The sequence below is a fragment of the Acinonyx jubatus genome, chromosome X (genome assembly GCF_027475565.1).
Source record: "Acinonyx jubatus isolate Ajub_Pintada_27869175 chromosome X, VMU_Ajub_asm_v1.0, whole genome shotgun sequence".
NCBI lineage: Eukaryota > Metazoa > Chordata > Mammalia > Carnivora > Felidae > Acinonyx > Acinonyx jubatus.
The window spans coordinates 9479022-9505892 of record NC_069389.1 but is presented as its reverse complement, the minus strand read 5'-3'; the positions used below and the strand labels follow the sequence as shown (position 1 = coordinate 9505892).

Sequence of the window (26871 nt, the reverse complement as noted above, 5' to 3'; positions counted from 1 at the left end):
GAAAACTGCCACGGGGCCACCAGGACTTCCTCTTTCCTTCTAGATCCTACCAGACTGCTGTTTCTAGACGAAGCTCCTTGTAAGACACTAGAACTCCAACCTCCTCAGTCAGTTTAAGTGTGGGCTCCCCCAAAACATTTAATTAATATAAATCTCCAAGATTATAGATATCTATCTATATCTATCTATCTAGAGAGAGAGAGAGAGAAAGAGGGAGAAATAAAACCATTGAACTGTATAACAAACATGTTAGAAATTGACTACAACCTGGGGCACCTGGGTGGCTCAGTCAGTTAAGCATCCCACTTCGGCTCAGGTCATGATCTCATGGTTCAATCTCATGGGCCCAAGTTCAAGCCCCATGTCGGGCTCTCTGCTGTCATTGCGAAGCCTGCTTCTGATCCTCTGTCCCCTCTCTCTCTGCCCTACACACACACACACACACACACACACACACACACTCTCTCTCTCTCTCTCTCAAAAATAAATAAATATTAAAAAAAAAAAAAAAGAAATTGGTTACGACCCAAGATGAAGGTAATCTGAAAGGCAGAGTACTGGATCTTATCCCATTTCTTAACTCGCGTGGCTAAAATGTGAGAGAAGTAGAAAGAATATGAATTTGAAGGTGGCAAAGAGCAGAGTCCGGCCAGTGTGACCCAGGGAAGGTCTTGCCGAGCTGATCATGGAAGGCCGTGCTCACTGAGACAGATGGGGATTGACTCCGGGTGTGTGGGGGAAAGAGATCGGTTTTAAGCCAGTAGCACACACAAAACCACTGCTTCCAAACCGAAGATCCCCACCTGCAACCACTGCCCTTTCTCTTTGTTCTTGTGCACTCCACGAGGCTTGCCGTGGGCGTCTAAAGCCAAAAAGGAAACTGGGGGGGGGGGGGGAAGCAAAAGCAGAAAGATGAGAGAGACGTAAAACCTAAAACAGCGTGAGCCTGCCCTGTGGTCATCACGCTGTCGCCAGCACGGTGCACGCGTGACCCCCGTGTCAGCCGGCCACTGCGTACCGTCACGTCATGACTTTTTCTTTTCCACTTTCCCCTTCACTTGGTTGGTTGGTTGGTCAGCCCCCTGTTCTCCCTCATCACATGAACTCAGTCAGATGGGTTAATTTTCGGGCCTGGTGTTCTCCAAAGTGGTTCCCAGTGTTCTTTAGGGTCAAGAGCTCCATCTTCTAGCGGATGCGACTGGTGGTGTGTCCCATGTACCAACTGCTCTTGAGTACTGACGCCCAAAGCTCCAAGGAGGGATGCACCCCAAAGCCTGTCTGGTAAATCTGCCTTTAGCACGTGCAGAAGAGGCAGAGGACAAATCGAACCTTATCCCCACCCCTGTGTTAAAATTGAGCCATAGGGGTGCCTGGGCGGCTCGGTGAGTTAGGTTTCTGACTCTTGATTTCAGCTCAGGTCATGATCTCATGGTTCGTGAGATCGACTGCCGAGCTGGGCTCTGCGCTGACAGCGTAGAGCCTGCTTGGGATTGTCTCTCTCTTCCTCTCTCTCTGCCCCCACCCCTGCTTGTGCTCTCTCTCAAAATAAATAAATTAATAAGCATTACTACACGTATTAACATTATTAAGAAATAAAAAATAAAATACCTCGCAGGATGTGCAACCTGTTTCTTGCTAGACCCATTAGTTTCCTGTGAGCCTGGGGAGCAACACGCCCAGGTTCTCAAGTTACCATCCTCCTCATGTACCCTATGTTTTCTGACTACGTTTAAGAGACCATCTACGCAGGCCTAAGAGTGTCCAAATAGAGCTGGAAATAGACGTGAGGATGGGGCCAGGAGACCTGACGCAGACATAGAGCTATGGTCACACTGATCCCCTCTCTCCTCTAGAGACCACAGACACTTGCTTTGCCTTCTGTCAGCCATAATATTTGCCCTGCCAAATGCTCCCCCTTGGCTTGGATCCCGCCAATGCCCAAGTCTTGCTGAGGCACGGGATGTGTCTGAGGAGGAAGGACACAACCTCGCAAGTCCAGAGGTGAAAGGAACTGGGGGCCAAGCCTTGACAGTGGTGTGGGATCTATGGAGAGTCCAGAGTCCCTTCCAGAATGGAGCCAACCAGACGGGTGTCAGCCGAGAAGCAGGACATTCAGAGCTTTGGAGGGCACCTGGCAGTACAGAACTCCACATAGAGCTCTCAGAAGGTTAAGAGTGATTAACCAAGATTACAAAGAATGTAATTGATGTCCTTTCAGTTGTTTTCTACAATAAACCCTGTACATAGCCTCATGTCAAAATATGCTGTGGTTTCTGAGATGCATGATTTTCAGTTTCCCTTCCTCTTAATCCATTTCAGAAGATGTTTAAGTTGTCTCCAAGTGCTTTATGGTTTATAAATCACCAAAATAACCTCAACATTATGTGTAGATGTGTTGTGATAGAAGAAACTTTATGATGGCCAAGAGCCGATTGTTATGATATTACCTTTGTTTTCACTGAAGAAGAAAGGCATCTGTTAAGTACAATAAAGCTTAAAGACATTGACAAATAGTTGGTTCTTGCAGCTTATGTCTTTATTCATCTCATCCAGAGATTAATTTGGGAATTTGTGACCCTTATTGATTACAAGTCCTTTGGAAATAATTCATATACTGTGTATTTACAGCTATACTTACAACCCTTGACATTTTGATACATGAGGAAAATACAATATCTCCCAACTAATGCTCTGAGATTTGAACCCATGCACACTATTTTCCAAAGGGCACAGACACCTCGGTAGGTCACTGTTTTCCTGAAATAAAGCAAAGTGACCAGGTTTCAAACTTTGAGCTCATGTGGCTTTATACCCAGTTGAAAGTATGTGTGTCTTCAGAATGTCTTGGTCCTTTCTATTGCTGCCATTGAGGGCGAAAGCTGGGGTTCAAGACTGAAGCTTTCTGAGTGCTGAGGTCTGTAAACCTTGGCCTCTCCTCCCCCATGCAATTTAAAGGAATCCAAAGAATTGTCATCCCTGCCTGATAACTATAAATAAATAAATGTTCTTGGGGGTCCTCCTTCAGAGTTTACCATCAAAACCATCCAATGTTAAAAATAATAATAATAATAATAAAAACCACCTAATGTTGATGGATCAAGTTGGCAGATAATTACAGATACACGATATTAGTTAGCAAAGCAGTTTCAAAGACCATTGGATGAGGCAATTTTACTTTGGCTATAGTCCTTTTGCAATGCAGATAAAAATCTTTGTTTGAGTCCGCTCAGGATGCTGTATAACAAAATATCATAAACTGGATGACTTAACACTTTTTTCTCACAGTTCCAAAGGACAGACATCCAGGGTCAGAGTGCCTGTGCCGCCTGGTTCTGGAGAGGGCAACAGTCGATCTGTGCAGAAGGGGGCGCTAGGTGATGCAGAAGCAATCAGTTGCATTCCCTGTGTTTTCATTTCACTAACTCTAGTACATTGTGATGTCATACACGTAGGCCCTGAGCATCTTTTACCCTATTTCCATACATAGCGGTACTTCTTAGGAGTAGAAGCACGATTCCTCTGAATTTCGTGATTGCGTGTGTATTTAATAATCACAAGAGAATTACAGGAGAATCAGAGCCTTATGTCCTCTCCTTGCCGCCCTTCTCCCAGTCGTGTCTTATACAGAAACAGAAAGGGGAGACTCAAGTGCCAATGGAGTCACAGAGAGATCGGAAAGATGATGTGATGCATTATAGAAATTCCATTTTTCCAATTCCTTTGTCATACACTGTGACTCTCCTCTCTGATGTGGACAATCCCAGGTCTTGGAGACTTTAACAACACCCTTTTAGTGAGGCATTCATGGGACATTCTAGACAGCCACGCTTTTCCTTGGTAGGTCAGGCAGTCACACTTGGCAAAGAAGGGCTAGACCGTCTCTTTGAACACCTGACTATAGGTCACGTGATTGTCTGTGGCCAGGGCATTTTTCAGGCACTGCCAGAAGTACGGGTGGGCCTGTGGGTTTGTCGGCCACTCAAGGACAGAACTCTTACACAGCCTCTTCCGGAGCTGGAGGAACTTGGATTTCTGAAGGGGCTTCTCAAGGAATATCAAGATAATTACGTCTACTTTTTCATCCATGAGCCTCTGATGGGATAAGTAAAATGCGATCTTAAAGTTCTCAGTCTTTGCATACTTGTTTGTCATCACAAACACCGTCTTTTTGCTAAGCTGGATGCTCTGGGAAAGGTTTTCCAGAACTGGCTGCCCTGGTAGCCAATCCCTTTCCTCAAGACACAGATTAAAATGTTTCTCTCTTGGGTCTTCCAACTTGGCCACCAGCTCATCCAAAACCCACTCTGTCACTGCTGGGTCTTTAGTGTCATACACAACAAAGGCATCGTAGCAAGAATCCAGTGATGTCAGACGCTGATACCCCTTTATTTTGGCCTTACAGAAATGGTAACTATACCACACATCCCAGAAATAGAGGTGGTTTGCTGTTGTAATCACCATCAGAGAAAGAGCCACCGATACGGAAAGTGAAAACAGGATCAGGTTAGTCAGATCTACCTCACAGGTATACAGATCCAGAGAGACCACACTCTGGCCCCTGTGTGCTCCTGGCCCCACACAAGTCACATCTGTGGCCAAGTAAGGAATAGTCACCTCTGTATGGTTAACCCACCAGACAAACCACACAGCATCACAGGTGCACAGAAACCGATTATGATGCAGAAGTAACATCTCCAGATTATTGAGGACATTTTCTGGAAAGCTAGTCTTCTGGATAATCTGGATTTTATTTGAGCTGAGATCCAGGTATCGCAACTGGAAAGCATCTTGTAGAAAATGCTTTGTCAGATGCCTGATTTGATTGTACTTGAGAATCAGTTTCTTGAGACTTCTGGAACAGTTGTATAATCTCTCAGGGACACTCTTCAGCTCATTGTAGCTGAGGTCCAAAGTTTCTAGATTCTTCAGATACTGGAGTCTTCCCCAGTTGAAGGACTTGAGCCCATTTTTGACCAAGGAGAGAGTCTTTAGTTTTGGAGGCATGCCATCAAAAACGCCAGAAGGCAAGAAACTCAGGGAATTTTCAGAGATGTCTAACTCCTCTAAGTTTAGCAGATTCTTGAAGAATTTTAAGTACCTGTTATCACCATCTCTCCATAAAACATCCAAATGATTTCCTCTGAATTCCAGAATTCTAAGAGACTCACTCTCCATGGTCCTGCTGGTGGACATAGAGATGTCATTGTTGTTCATCATGAGTTTCTTCAGAACTTTTAGGTTCTTGGTGAAGTTTAGCATGTGAGTAATGCCTTCTGATTGAAAGTAATGGCTATTACTACTTATATCTAGAATTTCCAGGTTGCGTAGCTCCTCAAACGCTGTTGAGTAGAGTAAATCAAGCCGGTTGTTAGAGAAGTCCAAATACTTCAACTCCACTAAAGGCTGAAATTCACTGCCATTGAGAGTTTGGCCAATGGTATTTCCTGACAAGTTTAGGCATTTGAGGAAAGACAGATGCTGAAAATCAGAGGACTTGACAAAAAATATATTATTTCTACTTAGGTCCAAGGCCTGCCCATACACATAACAGTCTTTATTAAAAGGCAAGAAAGAGGGAGTCTCTTTGTTTTTGAACCTGCAACTCCTTGCATACTCATCATATCTGAAATAATGTAATGTTTCAAGGACCTGAGGTGCATTACCATCTACAGAAGTTCTGGTGTTAGAGCAGAAGCCAACTTCACTTGAATCTCCTGAAGGTGATATTTTATTCATTGAAAGATCTATGACTTTCAATGTTTTAAATTGTTCGAATATGCTGAGGTCAGCGATTTTTATGAAGTTAGTGCCAAGATCAAGAACTTCAAGATTGGAGAGACTACGTAATGGGGAGAGGTTATGGCTGCTCAGCTCCTTAAAGACGTATCCTTTGATCCGTAAAACTTTCAGGTTTTTCAGTGAAGAAAATGCATCCGATAGATTCAGAGTTGCACGATAGACCTGAAGTTCATAATTGAAAGACAGATCCAATTGGACAAGGTTGTGAAGAAGAAGCAAAAATTTGGCATCCCCAATTTCTTTGGCCAAGAAGTTTTGTGAAAGATCTAGCTCCTTAAGTTTTTTAATGTTTTTAAACCATCTTTGGGGCACATGCTGAAGAGAGTTACTGTATAGACGTAAAACTTGTAATTCTGTCAATGCATCAAAAGCCTTCATGTGGATCTGTAGGGGAGAATTATTCTCACAGGGTGTACAAGGAAATGGGACATTGTAACAACGAGGGCAGTTTCCACCTAGGTCAAGAATTTGCAGTTGATTGAGGTTATGAAAATCATCTTCTTGGATTTTTGCAATGGCGTTGTTATAAAGATGGAGTTCTGTTAAAGTGGATGGCAATGTAGTGGGGACATATGTGATATTGTTATCTTTTAGGGAGAGCAATTTTAGATTTTTCAGACTCAGGAAAGCATCTTTTTCTATGAAAAATGAAACGTTGCAAGGATTGCGAAAATAACAGTTTTGGCCCAAGTAGAGTTTTTCTATGTTGGTCAGTTCTGTTAGGTTATTTTTCATGATACAAAAGATACTGTTGGCCTCAAGGCTCAGCAGCTGCAAGTTGGGGGGAAGACCCTCAGGTATTTCTAGAAGCTGGTTTCCATCCAGATAAAGGGATTTTAAGTAAGTGAGTCTACTAAAGCTTCTGGGTTTAATCTGCAGCCTCCTGGGACACATATTGTCTTTTGGCCCAAGTCGAATAGGTATACAGTTGCATCTGAAATCGATCTCTACCAGGTAGTCCAGCTGGTGGAAGGAAGCTGGAGAGATACCAGGTATGTGGTTGATGGTGAGGGTGAGGTTGGTGGCATTGGTAGGAATACCTTCAGGAATTTCTGTCAAATGCTTGTCTGTGCAGTCCACAATCACATGGGCCTTTGGAGCATCCAGAGTGACATCACAGGGCAGAGTTTTGGGAAACCATCTAGCTCCAAGGAGTTTGGAAATTAGGATTATGTTAAAAAGGATAAGGGACTGTCTCTTCAATGTCCACATTGTAAACACCTGAAAGTATAAGAAAGAACAAATCACCATCATTCTAAATCGTTCTAAAATATACCAAGAATCAGATTTGAAAATTCCTATTTGCTGCCTCTCTTTTGCTACAGTTTAAAATAAACAAATCAAGTCTTATTCTCCATTGCCTGGACGACATCTCCCACTCCGTGACTGTGTTTGTCTACTACTAAGGTTCATAATAATTTAGTTACATTTTTAGCTTTTAGCATCTTAGCCTTTCAGTTACATAGCTTTCAAAGTGATAGACGCACACTTTCCTATTCACTATTATTTAAAAATAGTGCAATGGAAGAGCTATCAACTAGCTGCCAAAGTCTGAAATTTGGGTATGAAAGAATATTAAAATGAAAATACATTGGGACAAATAACACATTAAGACTTTAGTGCAATTACTGTTTGCGTGCTAAGCCTGCTCTGGTACACATTGCACATTACACCTCACAATATTCAAGGCTCTCAATATCCTAAGTAGCACTGCCATTCTATGGGCTGGCTTTCCTCTTGGATTGTTTTTGGAAATCCAAGATGATTTGGGGATGGACAGAGCACAAGTGAGGAAGGGGCAGAGAGAGGGAGATACACAGAATCCCATACACATTGGGTTTACATTACAGAAATGTGGAAAGGAGAGAGCAGAGCAGACAGTCAGGGAACCATCTGGGTGACTCCTGATTGATCAAAGAGGATACTTATGGGGGCGCCTGGGTGGCTCGGTCAGTTAAGCTTCTGACTTCAGCTCAGGTCACAATCTCATGGTTCATGAGTTGGAGCTCTGCATCGGACTCTGTCCTGACAGCTCAGGGCCTGGAGCTTGCTTCGGACTCTGTGTATCTCCCTTTCTCTGCCCCTTCCTCACTTGCGCTCTGCCTCTCTCTCCGTTTCAAAAATAAATAAAACATTTTTAAAAATTTCAAAAAAGAGGATACTTATGAGAGTGAAAGGAAGGCAGACCTATTAAGAATTATGCTAAGACTAGGGGTACCTGGGTGGCTTAGTTAGTTAAGCATCCCAGTCTTGATTGTGGCTCAGGTCATGATCTCACTGTCCATGAAATTGAGCCCTGCGTTGGGCTCTGTGGTGACAATGCAGAGCCTGCTTGGGATTCTCTCTCTCCCTCTCTCTCTGCCCTTCTCCCACCCATGTGCTTGCTCTCTCTCCCTCTCTCTCTCTCTAAAAATAAATAAACAAACTTTAAGAAAAAAATATATAATTACGCTAAGACTATTGACAGAAAACCAAGACTCTCTTAGGCAAACTGGGACATATGGCAAACTGCCCATAATGCTGATTCTTGGGCATCCAGATTTATCAGGGGAGAAACTGGGACCCAGGGGAGAAAGACCTTAAAAGGTAGTATGGGAAGTACTAAAGAGCTTTGCTAATCACCATATTAACTTGAACTTGCCCTGCCTTAGAGGGTGGTTTAACCAGGGACTTGCCCTCAAGTTTCAGGATCTCTATCAATATTTTACTCCAGAACACTGGTTTTAGTTTAACAGGTGCTTATCTATGGAATGATGTAGCCTGTGTCTCTACAACAAGCTTCTAGATCAATTAATGCTTTTGTCTTCCCCATTGACTGAATCAGCCAAATATGGTGATATCTAATAAACCAAATGCCTACTTCCCTTAATTCCTCTAATACAAGGTAAATAAGCAAATTTCCCCCCAGCTTTCTTTTTCTCTAATGAAAGATGGTTCAGAAGGATCTCAAAGAGCTTCTTCATGCATCTTGAGATGCCTAGAGTTGAAGTTAGAGGTACAACATTGTCTCTTTTTTTCTCTTTCACCACCCTGTCTCCTCCTCTTCCTCATTAAAACCATTCACTGAGTCCAGTTGACGTTCTTCATTGACCTCCTTGACATCCTCCTTGCTTTGCCATTTTAGCTAAAACTTCATCCTTGATCTCAGGCTCTTGCTCTTCCAATCCACCCAAACTATTAAGCTGCCCTAAGATTAATCAGATTACATTACTCTAAAGTCTTTCAAATTATTTTCTTTTTTCCCCCTTTTTTACAGAATGAGCCCTAACTTTGTGTCATGGCATCCAAAGTCTTCCAGTAATTGGCTTTATTTATACCTACTTGTCCAGGCTCACCTGATACAACGCCCCTCTCAGCTTCTCTAGTCACTAACCCCAAGCCCAATGTGTAGCTCCCTGACTTGCAAGTCTTTTCACCTGGACTAGTCTGTTCTACCATTTCCACCCATCAAAATTCTAGTTATCCTTTCAGGCTATACTCCCCAATGTGGAGCACTCAGATCCCTGGGGAGATATGGCAATAGGCCAGGGGTTATAGGAAGCTCATAGATAAACGTGGTATATCTCCCTTGAGCATCAATCTTACTCAAAGATTTAGGAGAAATGTTCATCACTCAGGGAGGAGGGGTTGAGTCAAGATGGGAAAAGGAGAGATGCAGAGGGAGCTATTTTTATGGTCCCTGATTATGGGATCCCAGACCCTGGACCCCATCTCCAGCCATGCTTCTGCCAGAAGACATGATGAGTTTGTGAACCCCACTATCGGAAGGTAATAAGTAATGCTGCGAAGGGTGTTACTGTTGACCTGGGAGGTGAGTTGTATTCTAAATGGGGCCAAATGAATAAAGGACAAATTGTGAACCAGGTACCCTCTTATGAGCCCACTCCCATGAACCTAAATGAGATCCTGGGAAGAAATGGGGGGATCCCTAAATTAGCGAGTTAAAAACATGAAGTGACAGCCATCAACTGAGTTCTCCGGAATATGCCTAGTTTAAGTATTTCTATGATGGGGGGGAAACAAATGCTCTAAGATGAAGGCAGTTGAGTTATAGGCATAATAAGAGTGGTTTAACAACCGCTGTCCTTCCCCCGCCCACATCTCTGATTTGTTAAGTCCTGATCTGCAGCATTTGCAAATTCCCATAGTGTAAAGACTCCCACCATGGCCAATTTGCAACTGCCAGTGTGATGCCGTTCAGTGCAGAGTTGGGGAGGGATGTGCAGAATTGATCTGGCAAGCCTGTATGAGCTGGGTCCAGCAAACCCTGACCTTAACATACCTGAGACAATGACTGTGAAATGACTCTACATATGGACATAGTATAAACTAGAATGGAAAATTAATCAGAAAGTCTCTTATCCTTCCATATTTCTAAACTTTTTCTTGCACTCGTCCACTTTTCTCCATGTCTACTGCCACCTCCTTACCCCCATTAGCCATTAGGTCTTACCCAGACTACCACAAGAGGCTCCAAAATGGTCCCCCAATTCTCTGTCTCCTCTACAAGCCATTCATCAAACAGCATGAAAGCATTCATTATAAATATGAGTCACATCAACTACAGTGACTTCCTATTACACTTTGAATCCTTATTATTGCTTATATCATGCATGTTCTGACTCCCACCCTACTTCCATGACCTTGAACCATCCTTCCCCTGTTTTGACCACACACCAGACATCTGGCCTATTTTCTGTTCCGCATTCGAACCAGTCTTGGCACCTGCTGTTCCCTCTTCCTGAAATTATCGTTCCCTTCCTCTTCCCACAGCCAGGTCATTCTCATCCCTCAGGTGTCTACATAAATAACACACACTCAGTCAGGCTTTCTCTAGTAAGCAGCACTTGCTATATTCTGAGCATCATTTTCAATGTTTCGATATATTAACTCATAAGAACCACATGTGAGTGGTACTATAGACCCTCAATCCTTACCCAAAACCTCTGGGGCTAGATGTGTTTTGGAACTAAGTATTTTTCAGATCTTAGAAGGTAATAGGATATATGGATCCACATGTTATGTAATGTTCCTACTGGGGCCTGGGGCAGTATCCCATCACCAAACACTTAAAATTTTGTGCAGTGAAACAAAGAATTATCCACACTAAGTGGGAAAGGAAGGAAGGAAGGAAGGAAGGAAGGCAGGGAGGGAGGGAGGAAGAAAAATCAAGGGAAGGAAGGAAGGAAGGGAGGAAGGAAGGAAGGAAGAAAGAAAACTAACTTACTCAAGTTCAGATCAAGATTCACCTCCAAATGAATTCAAGTTGTATGTTTGCCGTTGACTGAGTGAGGACAAAGCTTTCAGTTTGGAGATTTTGGAATTACAGACCTCTATTATTATTTCCATTTTTCAGATGAGTCCATTGAGGCACAGAGAGGTATATATACTCTGTACTAGACTACTCTGCTTTATTTCCTTCATGGCCCTTAACACAATCAGCAATTATCTTGCTGATAATTTATGTGCTTATCTGTTTAATGTCTATCTTACATGAGAATATAAGCACCAAGAGAGCAGGGCTTTGTGTGCCCTTGTGTAAAACAATGCCTGGCACTTAATTTGTGTTGCACTATGTTTGATAAACACATGAATAAAAGAGTGAATGCATGCATGAATGAAATAAAGCAAAATATTTCAAAGAAATTTCCCTTTGGAGTCAACTGCTTTAGGCTACAGCCCCAGACTCCCCAGGGGATAACATTCTATCTCTTCTATTTGCCCAGGGATTCCTTGGGGAGAAAGGTTTAAGAAGCTCAAACCCACGTTCTTGAGGACACTCTCTGGGATCAACCCAGACAGAAGTACCAACTCTGGCCAGATCAACCCAGCTCTGGATCGACGGTTGGAAGAACTGTGTGATCTACCTTGTCACTTCACCACCCTTGGCACGTTGTCTGCCTTTGCATCATTCAAGATAGGTGGCTACAACATCCATGTTACAAGAAGCCAGATGGAAGCAGATAGGAAGAAGGGGAACAGCCCCACCATTTAAGGATACACCCCCCAAATTGCCTATTTCAATTCCTGTCACATCACATTAGCTTTAACTTAGTCACATGCCATGTTTAGCTGCAAAGGAGGCTGGGAAATACAATCTTTTTTTCTGAGTGGTAGATGCCCAATTATAAATGGTGATTCTATCAGTATGAGATGAAAGAAAGGGAAGGGGTCCCCAGGGTTGTTAGTCTGCTAAGATTCCGACTCCTGATTTCGGCCCAGGTCATGATTTCACGGTTGAGCCTCACATTGGGTTCTGCACTGGGCATGGAGCCTGCTTAAGAGTCTCTCTCTCTCTCTCTCTCTCTCTCTCTCTCTCTCTCTCTCTTTTCCTCCCTCCAACCCTCTGCCCCTCCCCAGCTCATGCTCTGTCTCCATCAAAACAAAAAAGAAGAAAAATATATTGGGAGATATAGAACAATCTCTGGACTTGATGAGGATGATAAAAATAATTAATTGCAAGTATCAAAAAATAGCCCATGGAATAAGAACATACAATTAAACTACACATATAGAAGTGTCAGCATCTTGTCTGGAAAGAACTAATGATATTTCCAAATTGTATTGTATTGTATTGTATTGTATTGTATTGTATTGTATTTATTTTTAAAGATTTAAAAAAAATTTTTTAATGTTTATTCATTTTTCAGAGATGGAAAGAGACAGAGCATGAGCAGGGGAGGGGCAGAGAGAGAGAGGAAGACACAGAATCCGAAGCAGGCTCCAGGCTCTGAGCTGTTCAGCATAGAGCCTGATGTGGGGCTCGAACCCACAGACCGTGAGATCATGACCTGAGCTGAAGTCAGAATGGTTAACCAACTGAGCCACCCAGGCGCCCCAGTTTTTATTATTTTTTTTAAACTTCTGTTTTTAATGTTTATTTTTGAGAGCGAGGAAGCAAGCGAGCAGGGGAAGGGCAGAGAGAGAGAGAAATGGAGGATTCAGAGAGGGCTCCACACTGACAACAGAGAGCTCAATGCGGGGCTCGAACTCGTGAACCAAGAGGTCATGACCTGAGCTGAAGTCGATGCCTAACTGACTGAGCCACCCGGTCACCCCTGATTTTATTTTATTTTTTGAGTAATCTCCATGGACAACGTGACGGGGGTGGTGAAGCAACAGGGCAGGTGATCTCGAGTCGCCAGATCCTTGCATGACCTCCCAGAGCATAGTACAAATCAGGACGCTGAGCTGCTAACCTCTAGGAGCTTCTGAGAAATCACAAAATTGTTATACTAAGCCCGTGTTCATTGGCTTTTCTACTCTACCAGTGTAAACCCACTGTTAGCCACTGTGGAATTCAGAACTTGGCAGTAAATTGCTGCTCGTGGGAGAACCTAAAATATGGGATGTTGGTATCAGGCTATGAGCAAGATATATGTGTATATTGTAAAATGATTACAACAAGTCTAGTGAACATCCATCACCTCATATCGTGACAGGTGTTTTTCTTGTGATGGCAACGTTTAAGACCTATTCCCTTAGCAACTTTCCAAAATACAATTCAGTATTGTGAACTATAGTCACCATGAACGCCAACTGTTGACTTGTGGCTTTACTCTTAGGGGAAACGGTTTGGCAATATTCATGATGCGTGTTGATGGCTTCTTACTGTTTTTAGCAGTCTTAGGAGAGGCATGAGCTATGGCTGAAGTTAGCATCTGCGAGCAGTGATGGAAGGAAGTGAGGTTTTCTCTGCCGGCAGCCTGAACTCTAAAGTTGATTAAGCCTTCCTTAATTTGGGGCCAGGCAGGGTTGAAAAAGCCCACTGCTTTACCGCAAATGAAGGCAGATGAATGGACAGAATCAAGAGCAGCCCTAAGAGAGTGCGAGTGCTCACATGCATTTTTCCAGCACTTTCCATTAAGTATTTTCTAGCAGACAATGAAAGTCAGTCCAGGGCAAGAATCTGACTAGCAGTGCTGCCTTGCCCTTGACTCCTACAGCCTCTGGGGAGTTGATGAAATTGAGAATGAGGAACATTGACAGAATACAGAATCTTTTCACTTAAAATGGTCTAGGGGAGCTGGGTGGCTCAGTCGGTTAAACGTCCAACTCTTGGTTTCAGCTCGGGTCATGATCTCATGGTTCGTGAGTGGTTTGTGAGTTCGAGCCCCACATTGGGCTCTGTGCTGACAGCATAGAGCCTGCCTGGGTTTCTCTCTCTCCCTCTCATCTGTTCTCTCTGTCTCTCAAAATAAATAAACTTAAAAGAAATTAAAAAAACTAATAAATAAAATGGTCTAGAGCTGCTCGGTCTGATATGATAGCCACCAGTCATGTGTGGCCATTTGAATTTAAATTAATTAAAATTAAATGCAATTTTAAAATTCAGTGTCTCAGCTACACTAACTGTATTTCAGGTGCTCAAAAGGCACAGTAAGCTCGAGGTTACAGTATTCGAGTGTGCAGGCATACTGTAGAAAATTCTATTAGAGAGCACTGGTCTAGACCACGGGATGGCAAACTTTTTCCAGAAGGGGCTAGAGAGTAAATATTTTAGGCAAAATTGAGGCGATCATGTGGGTACTTCAATTACCATTAAGAATGTGACTCATTAAAGTTATAAAAACCATCCTTAGCTCACGAACAATACGAAACAGGTGGTCAGAGTTGGCCCAAAGGCCGTAGTTTGCAAACCCCTGGCCTAGACAAAATCTTAGGCTGTACGAAACTCACGCATAGAATTAACTCTAAGCAAATTTAACCCAAGCCTGCCAAATATTAAAAGAAATTATACTGCTTTGAAAGCCTGTTAAGCGCGTTCACACACCACTAATTTCCACCAATGGCATTTAGCGAATGATTTCCTCGTCATTCCAAAGCTAAGAACTAGGTTTGTTTACGAAGAGAGTGTAAAGCAGAGGGCACGACTCAGAGCTTGTGCTCTTGGCTGCTTTGTTTTGCTACTTTTCCAGAAGGCTCCATGTCAAGGCACGCAATCCTCCCTCTGGGTGGTGAACACTCTTATATCCGGAACCTTGCTTGTCTTTACATGTACTCTATCGTTACGATGGCCTGCCACATGGTGAGCATGACATAAGTATTTGCTGAATAAATCAAGGCTTTGAACTTTCTTAAAATCCCATGGAAGACACACATTGAATGATCATAAATGGTAAAGTATTCCAAAAGTCAGACTGTTGACAAGGAAGCGAGGAGACACCAGGAGGGCTTGGCACCTCTAAAAAGAAGGGGTGAAGTGGGAAAGTACCCCAGAAGGAAAGGGGACAGTGTCAGAGGAAGGCATGGGAAGTGAAACTGCAGAAGGCCCCTTCCTTGATCCTTTCTCAGTTCTGTCACCTTGAACCTGAAACCCCAGTAAGAATGGCGAGCTCATTTGTCTCTCCTGGGAACAGGCATACCCGGAACGGGACTGTCCCTGTCCTATGCTCAGTAGTTGAGCCTCAGCCCAGCTGGCCCTTGGAATGTTCTATGGCAGATGGGCCGTCTCCTGGCTCTCTGTGCCGGCTGTACCAGGAGCTTGGAACTCAGAGATAGCAGATAGACAGTGACAGGCTGGGTTCTGAAGAAGCAAAGGAGGGGGAAAAATTGACTCAAGGAAGAAAACCTTCCCAAATGTGTTAAAGAGAAATAAGGAGCACCTGGGTGGCTCCGTCGGTTAAGCGTCCGACCTCGGCTGAGGTCATGATCTCACAGTTTCTGAGTTTGAGCCCCGCATTGGACTGTCTGCTGTCAGCGCAGAGCCTGCCTCAGATCCTCTGTTTCCCTCTTTCTCTGCTCCTACCCTGCTCATACTCTCTCTCTCAAAAATAAAATAAGTATTTTTTAAAACGATAAAGAGAAATAATACCTTTTGAGGCTTCCAAATTTAAAAAATATTCTTGAGAAGATGATTGAAAGATGTGAAGTTTTCCTTTATTCCTTAAGTGGAAATGTCCCCTTTCAAACCACTGGGAACTACCTGCTTAACAGTAAAGTGGGGACCTGAGCTTCAACAAAATTCAATATAAGAGTTTGCTCAGTGCCAAAGGGGCTCCTGGGTGGCTCAGTCCATAGAGCATCCAACTCTTGATCTCAGGGTCATTGAGTTCAAGCCCTACATTGGGTGTAGAGATTACTTAAAATAAATAAGTAAGTAAGTAAGTAAGTAAGTAAGTAAAAGTCTTCAAACAGAGCTCACTCAGTGTTGAGCCGGCCCTATATTTTCATCTGCTACAAATAATTCACGTTATTTTGTTTTGTTTTGGTTTTTTGGGCCACGATTGCCTAAAGACATGTGCCTTTCAGTAACGTGATTTGTAAACTAACGTAATACACCATGACATACACCAGGCTCAGCTTCGGCTGCAAATCCCAGCTAACTACACATGCAAATCCACTGGGTAAATCCGGATGCTCAATTAGCGAGCTAACTGGTCAAAAAGGGAATGTTTGATTTTGTATGCACAGGTGTTCTATTCTCTCAGTAAATCGCCTCTTCTTGTGAAAATGGAAAATGTCGAATTCACACTGAACAGTCACCAGACGGCCATTTGCTTTTTTTTTTTTAAACAATGGCGTGGCCTTTTCTCGTGTGCTTATTACGTGCCAGATGCTGAAGGAGACACAGTATTGCTAGGACATCACTAAGCTTTGACAATAAAGTTGAAAGGACATATAAATATTCCCATCTCACTGATGAAGAGGCAGAGATCAGAGAAGCAACTTCGAACCAAGCGTCCAAGTGCATATGCTGAGCAATCATCTTCAAGGTGCTTCACACAGTTATAGCAAACGCACTTGGCCTGTGTCTGTATCTTAGTGTATTTCTCTTTCGGTTCAAAGATTTACAATTTGAGTAGGACCAACTTGAGGGAAAAAGAGAGACTTTTCGGATGATACATTTCTGATGGATTCCATCTGCTGTCCAGCAATGCTAGGTCAGGGTAGTTCATGAATCTGTAAACTTACAGGCATGCTCAGGTTTACATTCACAAAAGAATTATATCCTCACACAGCTATCCAACACACACATTGGGTATGTAACCTGCACAAAAGACTGTGCTAGGCCAAGGAGGGGAATACTGGGGAGTCAGACACCATTCCTGCCCAGCTAGGAACCAAATCCCTCTACTACTGCTGCTCAGAGGCCACGTGTGTCTCCTGAGCTGAGAGATCTCTGCTGTCGGGGCAATCCAGGTGGGGCAAACAATGTTGCAGACAAGGCTAGTCAGGCCGAAAGGTAATGCTGCCTGCCTCCCCTTCAAACAGAAGCTTGAAGAGACCCTTCAAAGTGCCAAAACACATCCTTATGGCTGCATCCGTTTCCTGGCAGGACTTGAACTTGCATTCAGAACCGAGTTCTCCTGACCTGAGACCCACATTTGCTTCCCACCCGCAGGTCTAAGGCTGGAGGCTAGGATGGCGAATAGGGAAACATGCTGTCCAGGAAGCTGGGAACGGAGTCAGCCTCTCAATCTGCTGCAGGGCTACTGACTAAACGCTCGTAAACCTTGACTTTCTCATCCACAAACTGTGTGGGTTGAACTAACGGACCTCCACGCTCCTTTTCTATTGTGCTTACTCGATGCTTCTGAGCCTTGGCCTGGAGCCCCCTGAAACTTATCTGCCTGTGCCTGACCTCAGCTGTGAGTCTTCCTAGATCCCCAGAAGCTCAGGCTGCTGCCGTTTCAAAATGATCTAAGCAAGGCTTCCAACCACCATGAGCCTCCTAAGGATTCCACAGAGATGAGAAAGCAACAACTAGCACATCTTTTTATAATAAGCCTTATATGTCTTCAAGTGACACTGTTTTGTGAGTTTTATTCAGCTTTCTGAAACAGTAAGGCTGGGAAGAACTGGATGAGGATCTATCAACTGGAGGAAATGGTTAAAACTGAGAAACCACCCATAGCAGAACACCAAACATCTCTTTAAAAAGAATGTGGGGGCGCCTGGGGGGCTCAGTCACTTAAGAATCCAGCTCTTGATTTTGGCTCAGGTCCTGATCTCAGAGTCCCTGAGTTCGAGCCCCAGGTCAGGCTCTGTGCTGACAGTGGGGAGCCTCTTGGGATTCTCTCTCTCCCTCTCTCTCAGCCCCTCCCGTGCTCTCTCTCTCTCTCTAAATAAAATAAACTTTAAAAACTAAAAGTAAAAAGAATGTGGTAGACCTATAGGTATTGACATGAAAAGCTGCACAAGATATGTTAGTCAGTTATAAACAAAATTAATTTTTAAGGCAGCATGAAAATAACATATAGCATATGAACACTTTATGATGAATAAAGATACAAATATTTGATTTGTACTTACAGCGAAAAGTACAGAAGGACACATTAGAAACTCAACAGTGATATTTTCTGGGAAGGGGTAAGAAAGGGAGCCTCTGTGGGGTAGGAAAGAACATGCTATATCCTCTATTCTTTGAGTTTTTAAATAAAGAACAGGTATTCCTTTTATTTTTAAAAACATCTTAAAATTTGCATAGCAGGGGCGCCTGTGTGGCTCAGTTGGTTAAGCGTCTGACTTCGACTCAGGTCATGATCTCACAGTTCGTGAATTTGGGCCCTGCATTGGGCTCTGTGCTGACAGCATGGAGCCTGCTTCAGATTCTGTGTCTCCCTCTCTCTGCCCCTCCTATGCTCACACTCTGTCTCTCTCTCTCTCAAAAATAAATACACATTTAAAAAAATTAAAGATTGCAGAGCATGTAATAAAACCTTATTATAATAACGTGAAAGTAAATTGTGAAAAATGAAAATTTCAACATGCATTGATACCTGCTATGTGCCGGGTACCCACTTCTAAGCGTTGGGTCACATCAGTGGACCAAATAGAAAAGATTCCTGCTCTTCTGAAGCTTACATTCTCCAAATAATAAACAAAAAATATAGAACTATAATCATCATATCAATGTTAGGTGACAAGGTTATAGAAAAAGGAAGAGCAGGGTGGGCTTGTGGCCATAAATACAGTGGTTTGGGGGGACATAATTGAGAAGTTGACATTTGAGCCTCGATCTCAAGGAAAGGAGGAAGTTGACCATGCAGCTCTATTAAGGGAGTTAGGGGTAGAGGGGGGGGGAAGCATTCCAGGCAGAGGGACAAGCCTAACGCAAAGGCCCCCAAGGTGGAAACATGCTGGAATATTCAAAGGATGATGGCAAGACTGGTGTGCCCTGAGCAAGGGGAGTTGAAGAATGATAGAAGATGAGGTCAAAGAGGGAGGTCCCCCAGCCTCTCACCAAGCACGCAGGGCCTTGCCAACCATTCCAAGGATGATGGTTTTCCTCTGAGTGGAATGCGGTTCCGTGTCAAGCTTATGAGCTGAAGAGTGATGTGGCCTGACTTACATTTTAGAAGATCTGTGCTGTTGTGCTGTGTTGAGAAGAGACCGTGAGGGGGTGAAGGTGGAAGGACTGAGACCAGTCAAGATGCTATGACAGCAATTGAAGCAAAAGGCCCAGTTGGCAAGGGTGGAGGTGGTAAGAACGTGCCAGATACTGGATTACATTTTGAAGGTGAAGCCAAAGAAAATACGACTTCAAAGTTCTTAGAAGGATGACGGATTGGAAACAGCAAACATTTCTGGGAAATTTCCTGCGAAGGGGAACAAAAACACTGGCAGGTGTTCCCAGGGCCATGAGGGTCAAGAGGATTTATTTTAGGACAAGAGAAATAATAGCACGTTGTGATGCTGGTGAGAATGAAAAAACAAAAAAAAAAAACCCACCAAAAAGCATTGATGATGATGATGATGATGAGTACTCAAACATTGATCCTGAGCAGGAGAGCAGGGAGGACACCTAGCACACCAGCATGGAGACTGGTCTTAGCTAGGAACAGAAAAAACTCTCATCGTCAGTAGAAGAGTCCATACATTTGTTGACAAATCTCCTATCCTCCTTTGAGGTTTTTGTGAGAATTTGCACAGAGAGCAGCAGAAGTGATGCCACAGGACTTCCAAGGCTAGAACAGAAAAAAGGTGATAGGGTTTCCCCCTCACCTAGTGCTCATTCTCTCTTGATCTCTCTGTCTCTCTCCCCACTTTCTTTAAAGCCCTGAGCCACCAGCCTTGTAAGAAACCTGGCTACACTGCAGCCGCCATATTGGTGAGACTACATGGAGACAGAGACCCCCCTGAGCAGCCCCAGCTGGCAGCCGTTGAGTCTCCCTGCCTGGGCACAGACCTGTGAGGGAGCGAGTTTTCAGGTGAGTCCAGCTCTGGGCACTGACTGTAACGGTGTGAAAGACCCAGCATCAGAGCCACCTAACTGAGCTCAGTTGGCCCTTGAGCCCACCACACATAAGAGTATATGATTGTGGGATGCCTGGGTGGCTCAGTTGGTTAAGCATCCAATTCTTGATTTTGGCTCAGGTCATGATCTCATGGTTCATAGGATCAAGCCCCAAATCAGGCTCTTTGCTGACATCGCAGAGCCTGCTTGGGATTCTCTCTCACCCTCTCTCTCTGCTCCTCCCCTGCTCATTCACTCTCTAAATAAATAAGTAAATAAACTTTAAAAAAAAAGTATATGATTGTGGTTGTTTTACACCAATGCGTTTCGGGGTGATGTGTTAGGCAGCGACAGGGAACTGGATAGGTGGTCTGGCAGGACATCCAGGTACAGAAGCTCTAGGTAGGCACACAAGGAGGAGGGAACATGTGGATATCCTCTTCCAATGGCTGCAGTGTTCTCAGTGAAGTGGGAAGCAAGCTTAGCAGCTATGAGTGAGAAGACAGCAGATGTGGAAGACAGAGGAGAAGGAGGACAGGACCCTCCTGGAGGCCCAGGCAGACACTGCACGAGGAAATCAGTGTGATTACCTGCTGGCAACAAGGAACCACCCCCAACCCCCTCATCTTTTTGCAGGTGATTTGCCTTCCCCTTGGGGTCTTTCTCACACACTCTGCATGGCTACACTCTGCTTAGATTTAATTCCTCTCAGCAAAATTCCTCTCAGAAGGAAATCCACCTTAAGATGGGAATATTGGAAGCCTGGGAACAGTTACTGTTCTGCTCACCGCCACGCCTTTACCAGCCAACCCATCTGAAGGCCAACATACTGAGTGCCCCTGGGGGCTACTATGTGCCAGGCTTTGGGGGCAACAGCCCCATGGGTTCACCTGCTCCTCCAGTCTATCTGCAAGATCACATGGGCAGGAAAAGAGCCAAGTGGCCCAAGTTGAAAAGGAATTATTGGAATATGCATTTCTGGTGGTGGGGGTGCTGAAGGCAAGCTGGGGAAGAGAAGGGTTTCATATTACAGCAGGGATCCTGCGAGTGGCCAGGCTGGGTTGAACCAGAGCTGATGGCCAGCTGGAAAATAATGGGAAAGGGACACAGGAGAGGCAAGGAGTGAGTAGAAGAGCAGTCGTTGGACACCCATGAATTTGAAGTCACTAACCTGTTGCCCTGTCGATATTGAAACCGCGCCGTGGGATTGGAAGTACCAGAAAGTCTAAAGCTTGTTTTCAGACAATTGTTTTTTCCTCAAGGTCAACTGATGTGGTTCTAGCCGGTGAACCAGCAAGGCCCTGTATTCCTTGCTGGAGATCAGGAGCCCAAGACCCTGCTCAGTTTACACCCGCAACTTCTACAGCCCTTTCCCCGTGTCCGACAGTTACCCCTGCTTCCTTAAAGTATTAAAGTCTCCGTCCCAGGAGGAGCACACGCTTAACATAAGATGCTCCTGTACGCCTGTTTTCTAAGTACACCTGTTTTGCAACCTTGTGCCCACCTTGACCTGTGATGACAAAGCTCCCCTTTCTGAATATTCATCCTAACCCTAAGTAAAAGGAACCCACTCACATCTGCTTAGGGGCTTTGAAAGTCATTCCCCGTGGTCTCCTTATTTGCTGCAAATAAAGTTTTCTTAGTGTGACCACACCACCTGGTGTAGTCTATCTGTAACTCACCAAGGAGGGAACGCCCATTAACTGGGTAGGGCACTGAATTGTTTGATAACTGGAGAGTGATATGGACATCACCCTGGGTGCTAACCAAACACCATGAGCAAGGAAGTTACTTCACTTTGGTGAATCATTTTACTTCAGGAGCCTCTGATTTCCTTGTTTTTCTATTTGTTTGGTAGACTGAGCCTCCACTTGGAATTTCCCTAATAAATTTATGACAAAATAGCTCCCCCTCCTTTTTTTTTTTTTTTTTTTTTTTTTTTTTGCAAATTTCAAAAACATTTCTCATTGTAGGCTAATCTCTGGAAAGTGTAATTATCTTAAATACCAAAGTCTCATTATGTAACCAAAAACAAAACAAAAGTAAGTGTAAGGATATAACCCACGTACTTTAAAAATAGACTTTTCATCATTTACTTCCTATCATTTTTAGCCCAACAGACTTAGTTTTCAAAATAAAAGAATAAAATGCTATATAGTAGTCTTACATAAATTAGGTACTCAACAGCTATTACACGTTACAACAGGCACTAAAGACCAGGAGATATTAAGTCTTATTTGATCATATACTCTATCCGCTTGTTTTCCAGAATCCACCACGGTACGCTTTTCCTGTATGGGGCCAGTTAGCAAGTACTTTCTGTTTTGCAGGCTGTATGGTCTCTGTCACAACCACTTAACCAACGAGTAGGTTGCCATTGTAGCGTGAAAGCCGTTATAGACAATATCTGAACAAACAAGAAAACTATTTGTGGGCACCGAAGTTTGAATTTAATATACCTAGGATGTGTCATAAAATACTATTCTTCCTTTGACTTTTTCAATCACTTAAAAACATCAAAATTTTCAGGGCGCCTGGGTGGCTCAGTCGGTTGAGCATCCGTGGTCACCATCTCATGGTTCGTGGGTTCGAATCCTGAGTTGGGCTCTGTGCTGACAGCTCAGAGCCTGGAACCTGCTTCAGATCCCCTGTCTCTGTCTCCCTCTCTCTCTGCCCCTCCCCTGCTCACGCTCTCGTTCTCATTCTCTGTCTCAAAAGTAAAAATAAACATTAAAAAAACAACAACATAAAAGCTTTCTTAGCTTGTAGGCTGTACAGACATAGGCGGCAAGCTGGGGACCGGCCATGGTGCACCGCCCAGCCCTAAGATTTGGCAAGCTTCTGAGACAGAAGCGAGCTGTTCTTGGGGTGTGAAGACACTGGTTGGTTAATCTGTAATGACTGCTTTTAATTTTAGCACAATCTTTCAAATTTCTAAATGATGAGATTTCTTTAATTTAGTAAATAAATTTCTGGTTACCTCTTTGCTTGGGCACAAAGAAATTTGCTACAGTGAAGAGTGGAATAATGTTTTTACTTGTAAACTGCCAGACTACGGTTACATATCAGCACATGTCTTTCTAATACTGCCCTCCGTTTCCTGTGTCTATTACACAGAGTGAGGAGCATTCCAGCCTTAGCTAGAGCTTTTTTGGTGGAAAGATTACATTGAAAATTTTTAAATATTTTATTATTTACTTTTGAGAGAGAGAGAGAGAGAGAGAGAGAGAGACAGAGAGAGAGAGAGACAGAGAGAGACAGAGCATGAGCAGGGGAGGGGCAGAGAGAGAGAGAGGGAGACACAGAATCTGAAGCAGGCTCCAGGCTCTGAGCTGTCAGCACAGAGCCCGACACAGGGCTGGAACTCACAAACCAGGAGATCATGACCTGAGCTGAAGTCAGATGCTTAACTGACTGAGCACCCCCATGAGCTCCTGAAAGGTTGGATTTTAAATTCTTATTCAGCCACATGAGAGCCCTCTCACTTTGGTGGATCAGTTTACCTCAAGAGCCTCTTGATTTCTCAACTGTAAAATGGTTAGAATGCAGGGCTCTTTTGTGAAACTATTAAGACAAATAGGTAACACGTGTTCATGTAAACCATCTTCACAGATTAACCAACAGTGAGGAAGCATCTAGTGTGCACAGATTAAAAACATCAGGAAGGGGTGCCTGGGGGTGCTCAATTGGTTAAGCGTCCAACTCTTGGTTTTGGCTCAGGTCATGATCCTGGGGTTGTGGGATCAAGCCCTGCATTGGGCTCCGAGCTGAGTACTGAGCATGGAACCTACTTGAGATTCTCTCTCTCTCTCTCTCTCTGCCCCCTGCCCCTACCCTGCTGTCTCTCTCTAAAATTAAAAAAAAAAAACATGAGAAATATATGCTACTTATCAATTTCTAGTTTGCTATTTTCATTTGCCACTATATTATAAGTACTTTCTTAGGTCTTTCAGTGTTCTTTTAAAAAACATGATTTGGTGGTTACACAACATTCCATTTAATGGGTGACCACGATTAAGTAACCCCTCCTCAACATCCGGCATGACATATTCTCTTTGCCATGCTGCATAGACTATCTTCATAAATTATTTGCCACCTCCTTGATCATGTCTTTAAGAAGGGTTTCTAGAAGTGGAGTTTCCAGATCAAAGGATAGGACATATAACTATTAATAACGTTGAATAAATTTCCCCGGGGCTTTCTGGCCTTTTGTAGGTCTTCTTTTGCAAATTGTTTCCACTTCTTTTCTTACAAAAGATATACCAGTTTCTCTCTTTCTCTTCAGCGGTAAGGTATCATAATGGAAGTTCACATTTCTGGGGCTACAGCGTGGCTCCTGGAATCAGGCCATCCAACCAAGACCACTCAAGCTCTCGAACCTCCCGAAGCCCCAGTTCCCTCATCTGTGCCTCACAAGGCTGCTCTGAAGCTGAAACAGATCCACAGACATCAAACCCTTAGCATGACGCTGGATGTCTAGTAAGTGGTCAGTAAATGCGAACGGTCTTTATTATCACCAGTCCCCTTATTCCATCCCTCAAGGGGCAAAGGCAAATGTGGGTAGGGGTTTGCATAAAAACAGACCTCTGAGTTTCTAGGAAATGAAACTATAAGCAGCGGTTTCCTTTGTAACATAGTTCCCCTCCCCTCGCACCATGGTTAACTCTTCATTAGACCGTAGACACAAAATGAGCCTTGACGCCAACATGGAGATCTAGAAACCAGAGTGGGCTCCCACTGAATGCACGCCATCATATCTACTTTGGGTGACAAAATCATTTCAGCAAAAGGCCACTGATGTCCTTTTCTGATTAAATTTTGGCATCCCTAATAGCTCACACTGCCCACGAAGAACTCAAACACGTAGCCTGTTACTTGAGCCTCACAACAGCCCTGGAACGCACCTCTCAGTCACTAGACCTTGACTTTTGTGTTTCTGTGTCCATCTGCCCAGTTTTAGCATGAATCCTCTCAGGTCCATTTAACGAGAATCCCTCACCATTGATCTCTGATCATCCCGGGTATCTGACACAGTCCCTCATCCCCTAACATCCTCCAGGTGACAGCCAATCTCCCTGGCCTGCCTTCCACAAGAATCCTGGTAAGCCCACTTATCCAGAAGCTACCCCCACCCCTGATGTTTTGTCTTAGTCATTTTCTACCCACAGACCGCCACTCTGCTCCTTGGCTATAAATCCCCACATGGCCGTGCTATGCTGGCAACGGAGTCCAGTTCTGTACCGAGGCCTCTTTTCCCCCAGTTCCATTTGTTCCTGAACAAAACCCATGGTTGCAAGCCGTAACGGCTGTCCAGTAACTTCAGTGATTTGTACGGTTTCAAAGCCAACGACGTAGGATGAACAAATTAGACCCACAGAAGTGATTTCCCCAATTCAAACATCTGTTCGTCCTCACTACAGCCCGCCTGAATGCTTGCAGAAAGTTGGACAGACCTAGCCTTGATTAATCTGCAATTATGAAATGCTCCCATGGTTAATCCTGATTATGAAATACCACGAAGAAGTTTCCTCCGCCAATAACCAAAATACAAATTCTTAAACATCTCTCTTGCCAGCTGGTTTCAGTACTTCCCCCAAGGATTACAGATAACACTTCTTTAGGGAATCTCTCGGCTGTTCTTACCATGTTCAGTCTTCCTCCACGATGAAATCTACAAGTCCGGTTGGAGAGAGCAGAGCGTGAAAGGTGTCACGATCGGCCTGAGATGGACCCAAAAGCATCAACTAAGATAAAGAGAAAATACCAAATTGTGCATTTCAAAGATGGTAACATACTGTAGCTCCAAAATATGCTGGGGACATCACTCTAAAACGTGCTGTCGCAAATAGCCATCAATGGTGTTTCCTTCCTCCGAGTTATGTAAACTAGAGATACGCTTCAGAAAACCATTTCTATTATTATTAAACATCTGGATTTATCTTCAAGGAACTGACATTTTAGACTACCAAAATTTTTCTTTAGATTTAAAGAGGATTTTTTTTTTTTTTGGCATATGATTTGGGTTCCCTCCCCTCCCTTCCCCACTGAGAATGGCTCATACACCTAATTAGTTACATTATCCAAATTTGTCCCTATGCTCAAAATACCTTTTTTTGGTTGCATGGAGTGATCTATGTCTGGAGGCTTCTGAGATGAAGAGATGGTCTTCAGGAAGCATGGAGTCCCAGAGGCTCCAGGCTGCCAGCCCTAGAGTTTCCAAGTGCAAAGACAAAGTTGGGGGTGTTAGGGGAGGAGCATAACTACTTAAACCACCCGAGACATGAAGTTTGCAGAAGCACCAGGTTCCTCTTACTTCTCCCACCATACCCAGGGCAGTGCCTTGTCTAAATCCAAACAACCCGGTTGACCAACCTTCCTTCCTTTTTTGTAGGTGACTTTCTCAGCCTCACCACTGTCGACCTTTTCGGTGAGAGAATTCTTTGTTGCGTTGGAAGGTGTTGACCAGCATCCCTGACCTATACTCACCAGATGCCAGTAGCACTGCCCTTCCAGTTGTGACAGCCACAGATGTCTCCAGACGTTGCGAAATATCCCCTGGGGAGCTAAGGCACCCCGGGTTGAGAACCACTGTTCTGTAGATAGATATCTGAGAGACAGGTCTAAATTTACCTTGCTCTGTCTTAGGCCCCCCTGAGAGACAGATCTGCCGGCTGGTTGACTCACTTCAGGAGAAAAGGTCAGCTGCATTTGGAGTCTAGTGTCATATAAAGCCCTGTTTCTGGAACTGGGGTCCTCGCGAGAACTGTTCCTTTCTTAACGGATTATTGGATCCTTTTGTGGGGACAGTCAACACATCCGTAGTTATGTTTAAAGTTCTTCGGTCCACCTCGTCGACCCGGAGAGAATTGGAAAACTGCAGGTTGGCGTGGGGG

The 26871-nt window shown here is 43.9% G+C and overlaps 1 protein-coding gene across 2 annotated transcripts; it reads right to left on the bottom strand.

Annotated features, from left to right (window-relative positions):
• Positions 1-2514: 2514 nt before the first annotated feature.
• TLR7 (toll like receptor 7) lies at positions 2515-26854 on the bottom strand. 2 transcript variants are annotated; one of them, XM_015067814.3, is made up of 5 exons: positions 26351-26854; positions 26086-26185; positions 25693-25722; positions 25622-25660; positions 2515-7020 (listed from the first exon to the last, which is right to left on the bottom strand). In XM_015067814.3, exons 3-5 carry the CDS (start codon positions 25717-25719, stop codon positions 3871-3873), a joined length of 3216 nt encoding a protein of 1071 aa, XP_014923300.2. In that variant the 5' UTR covers positions 25720-25722; positions 26086-26185; positions 26351-26854; the 3' UTR covers positions 2515-3870. The 2 variants fall into 2 exon arrangements, with proteins under 2 accessions (XP_014923300.2, XP_053058048.1); XM_053202073.1 differs by lacking the exons at positions 25622-25660; positions 25693-25722 and having other exon boundaries at positions 26086-26854.
• Between the last annotated feature and the right edge of the window lie 17 nt (positions 26855-26871).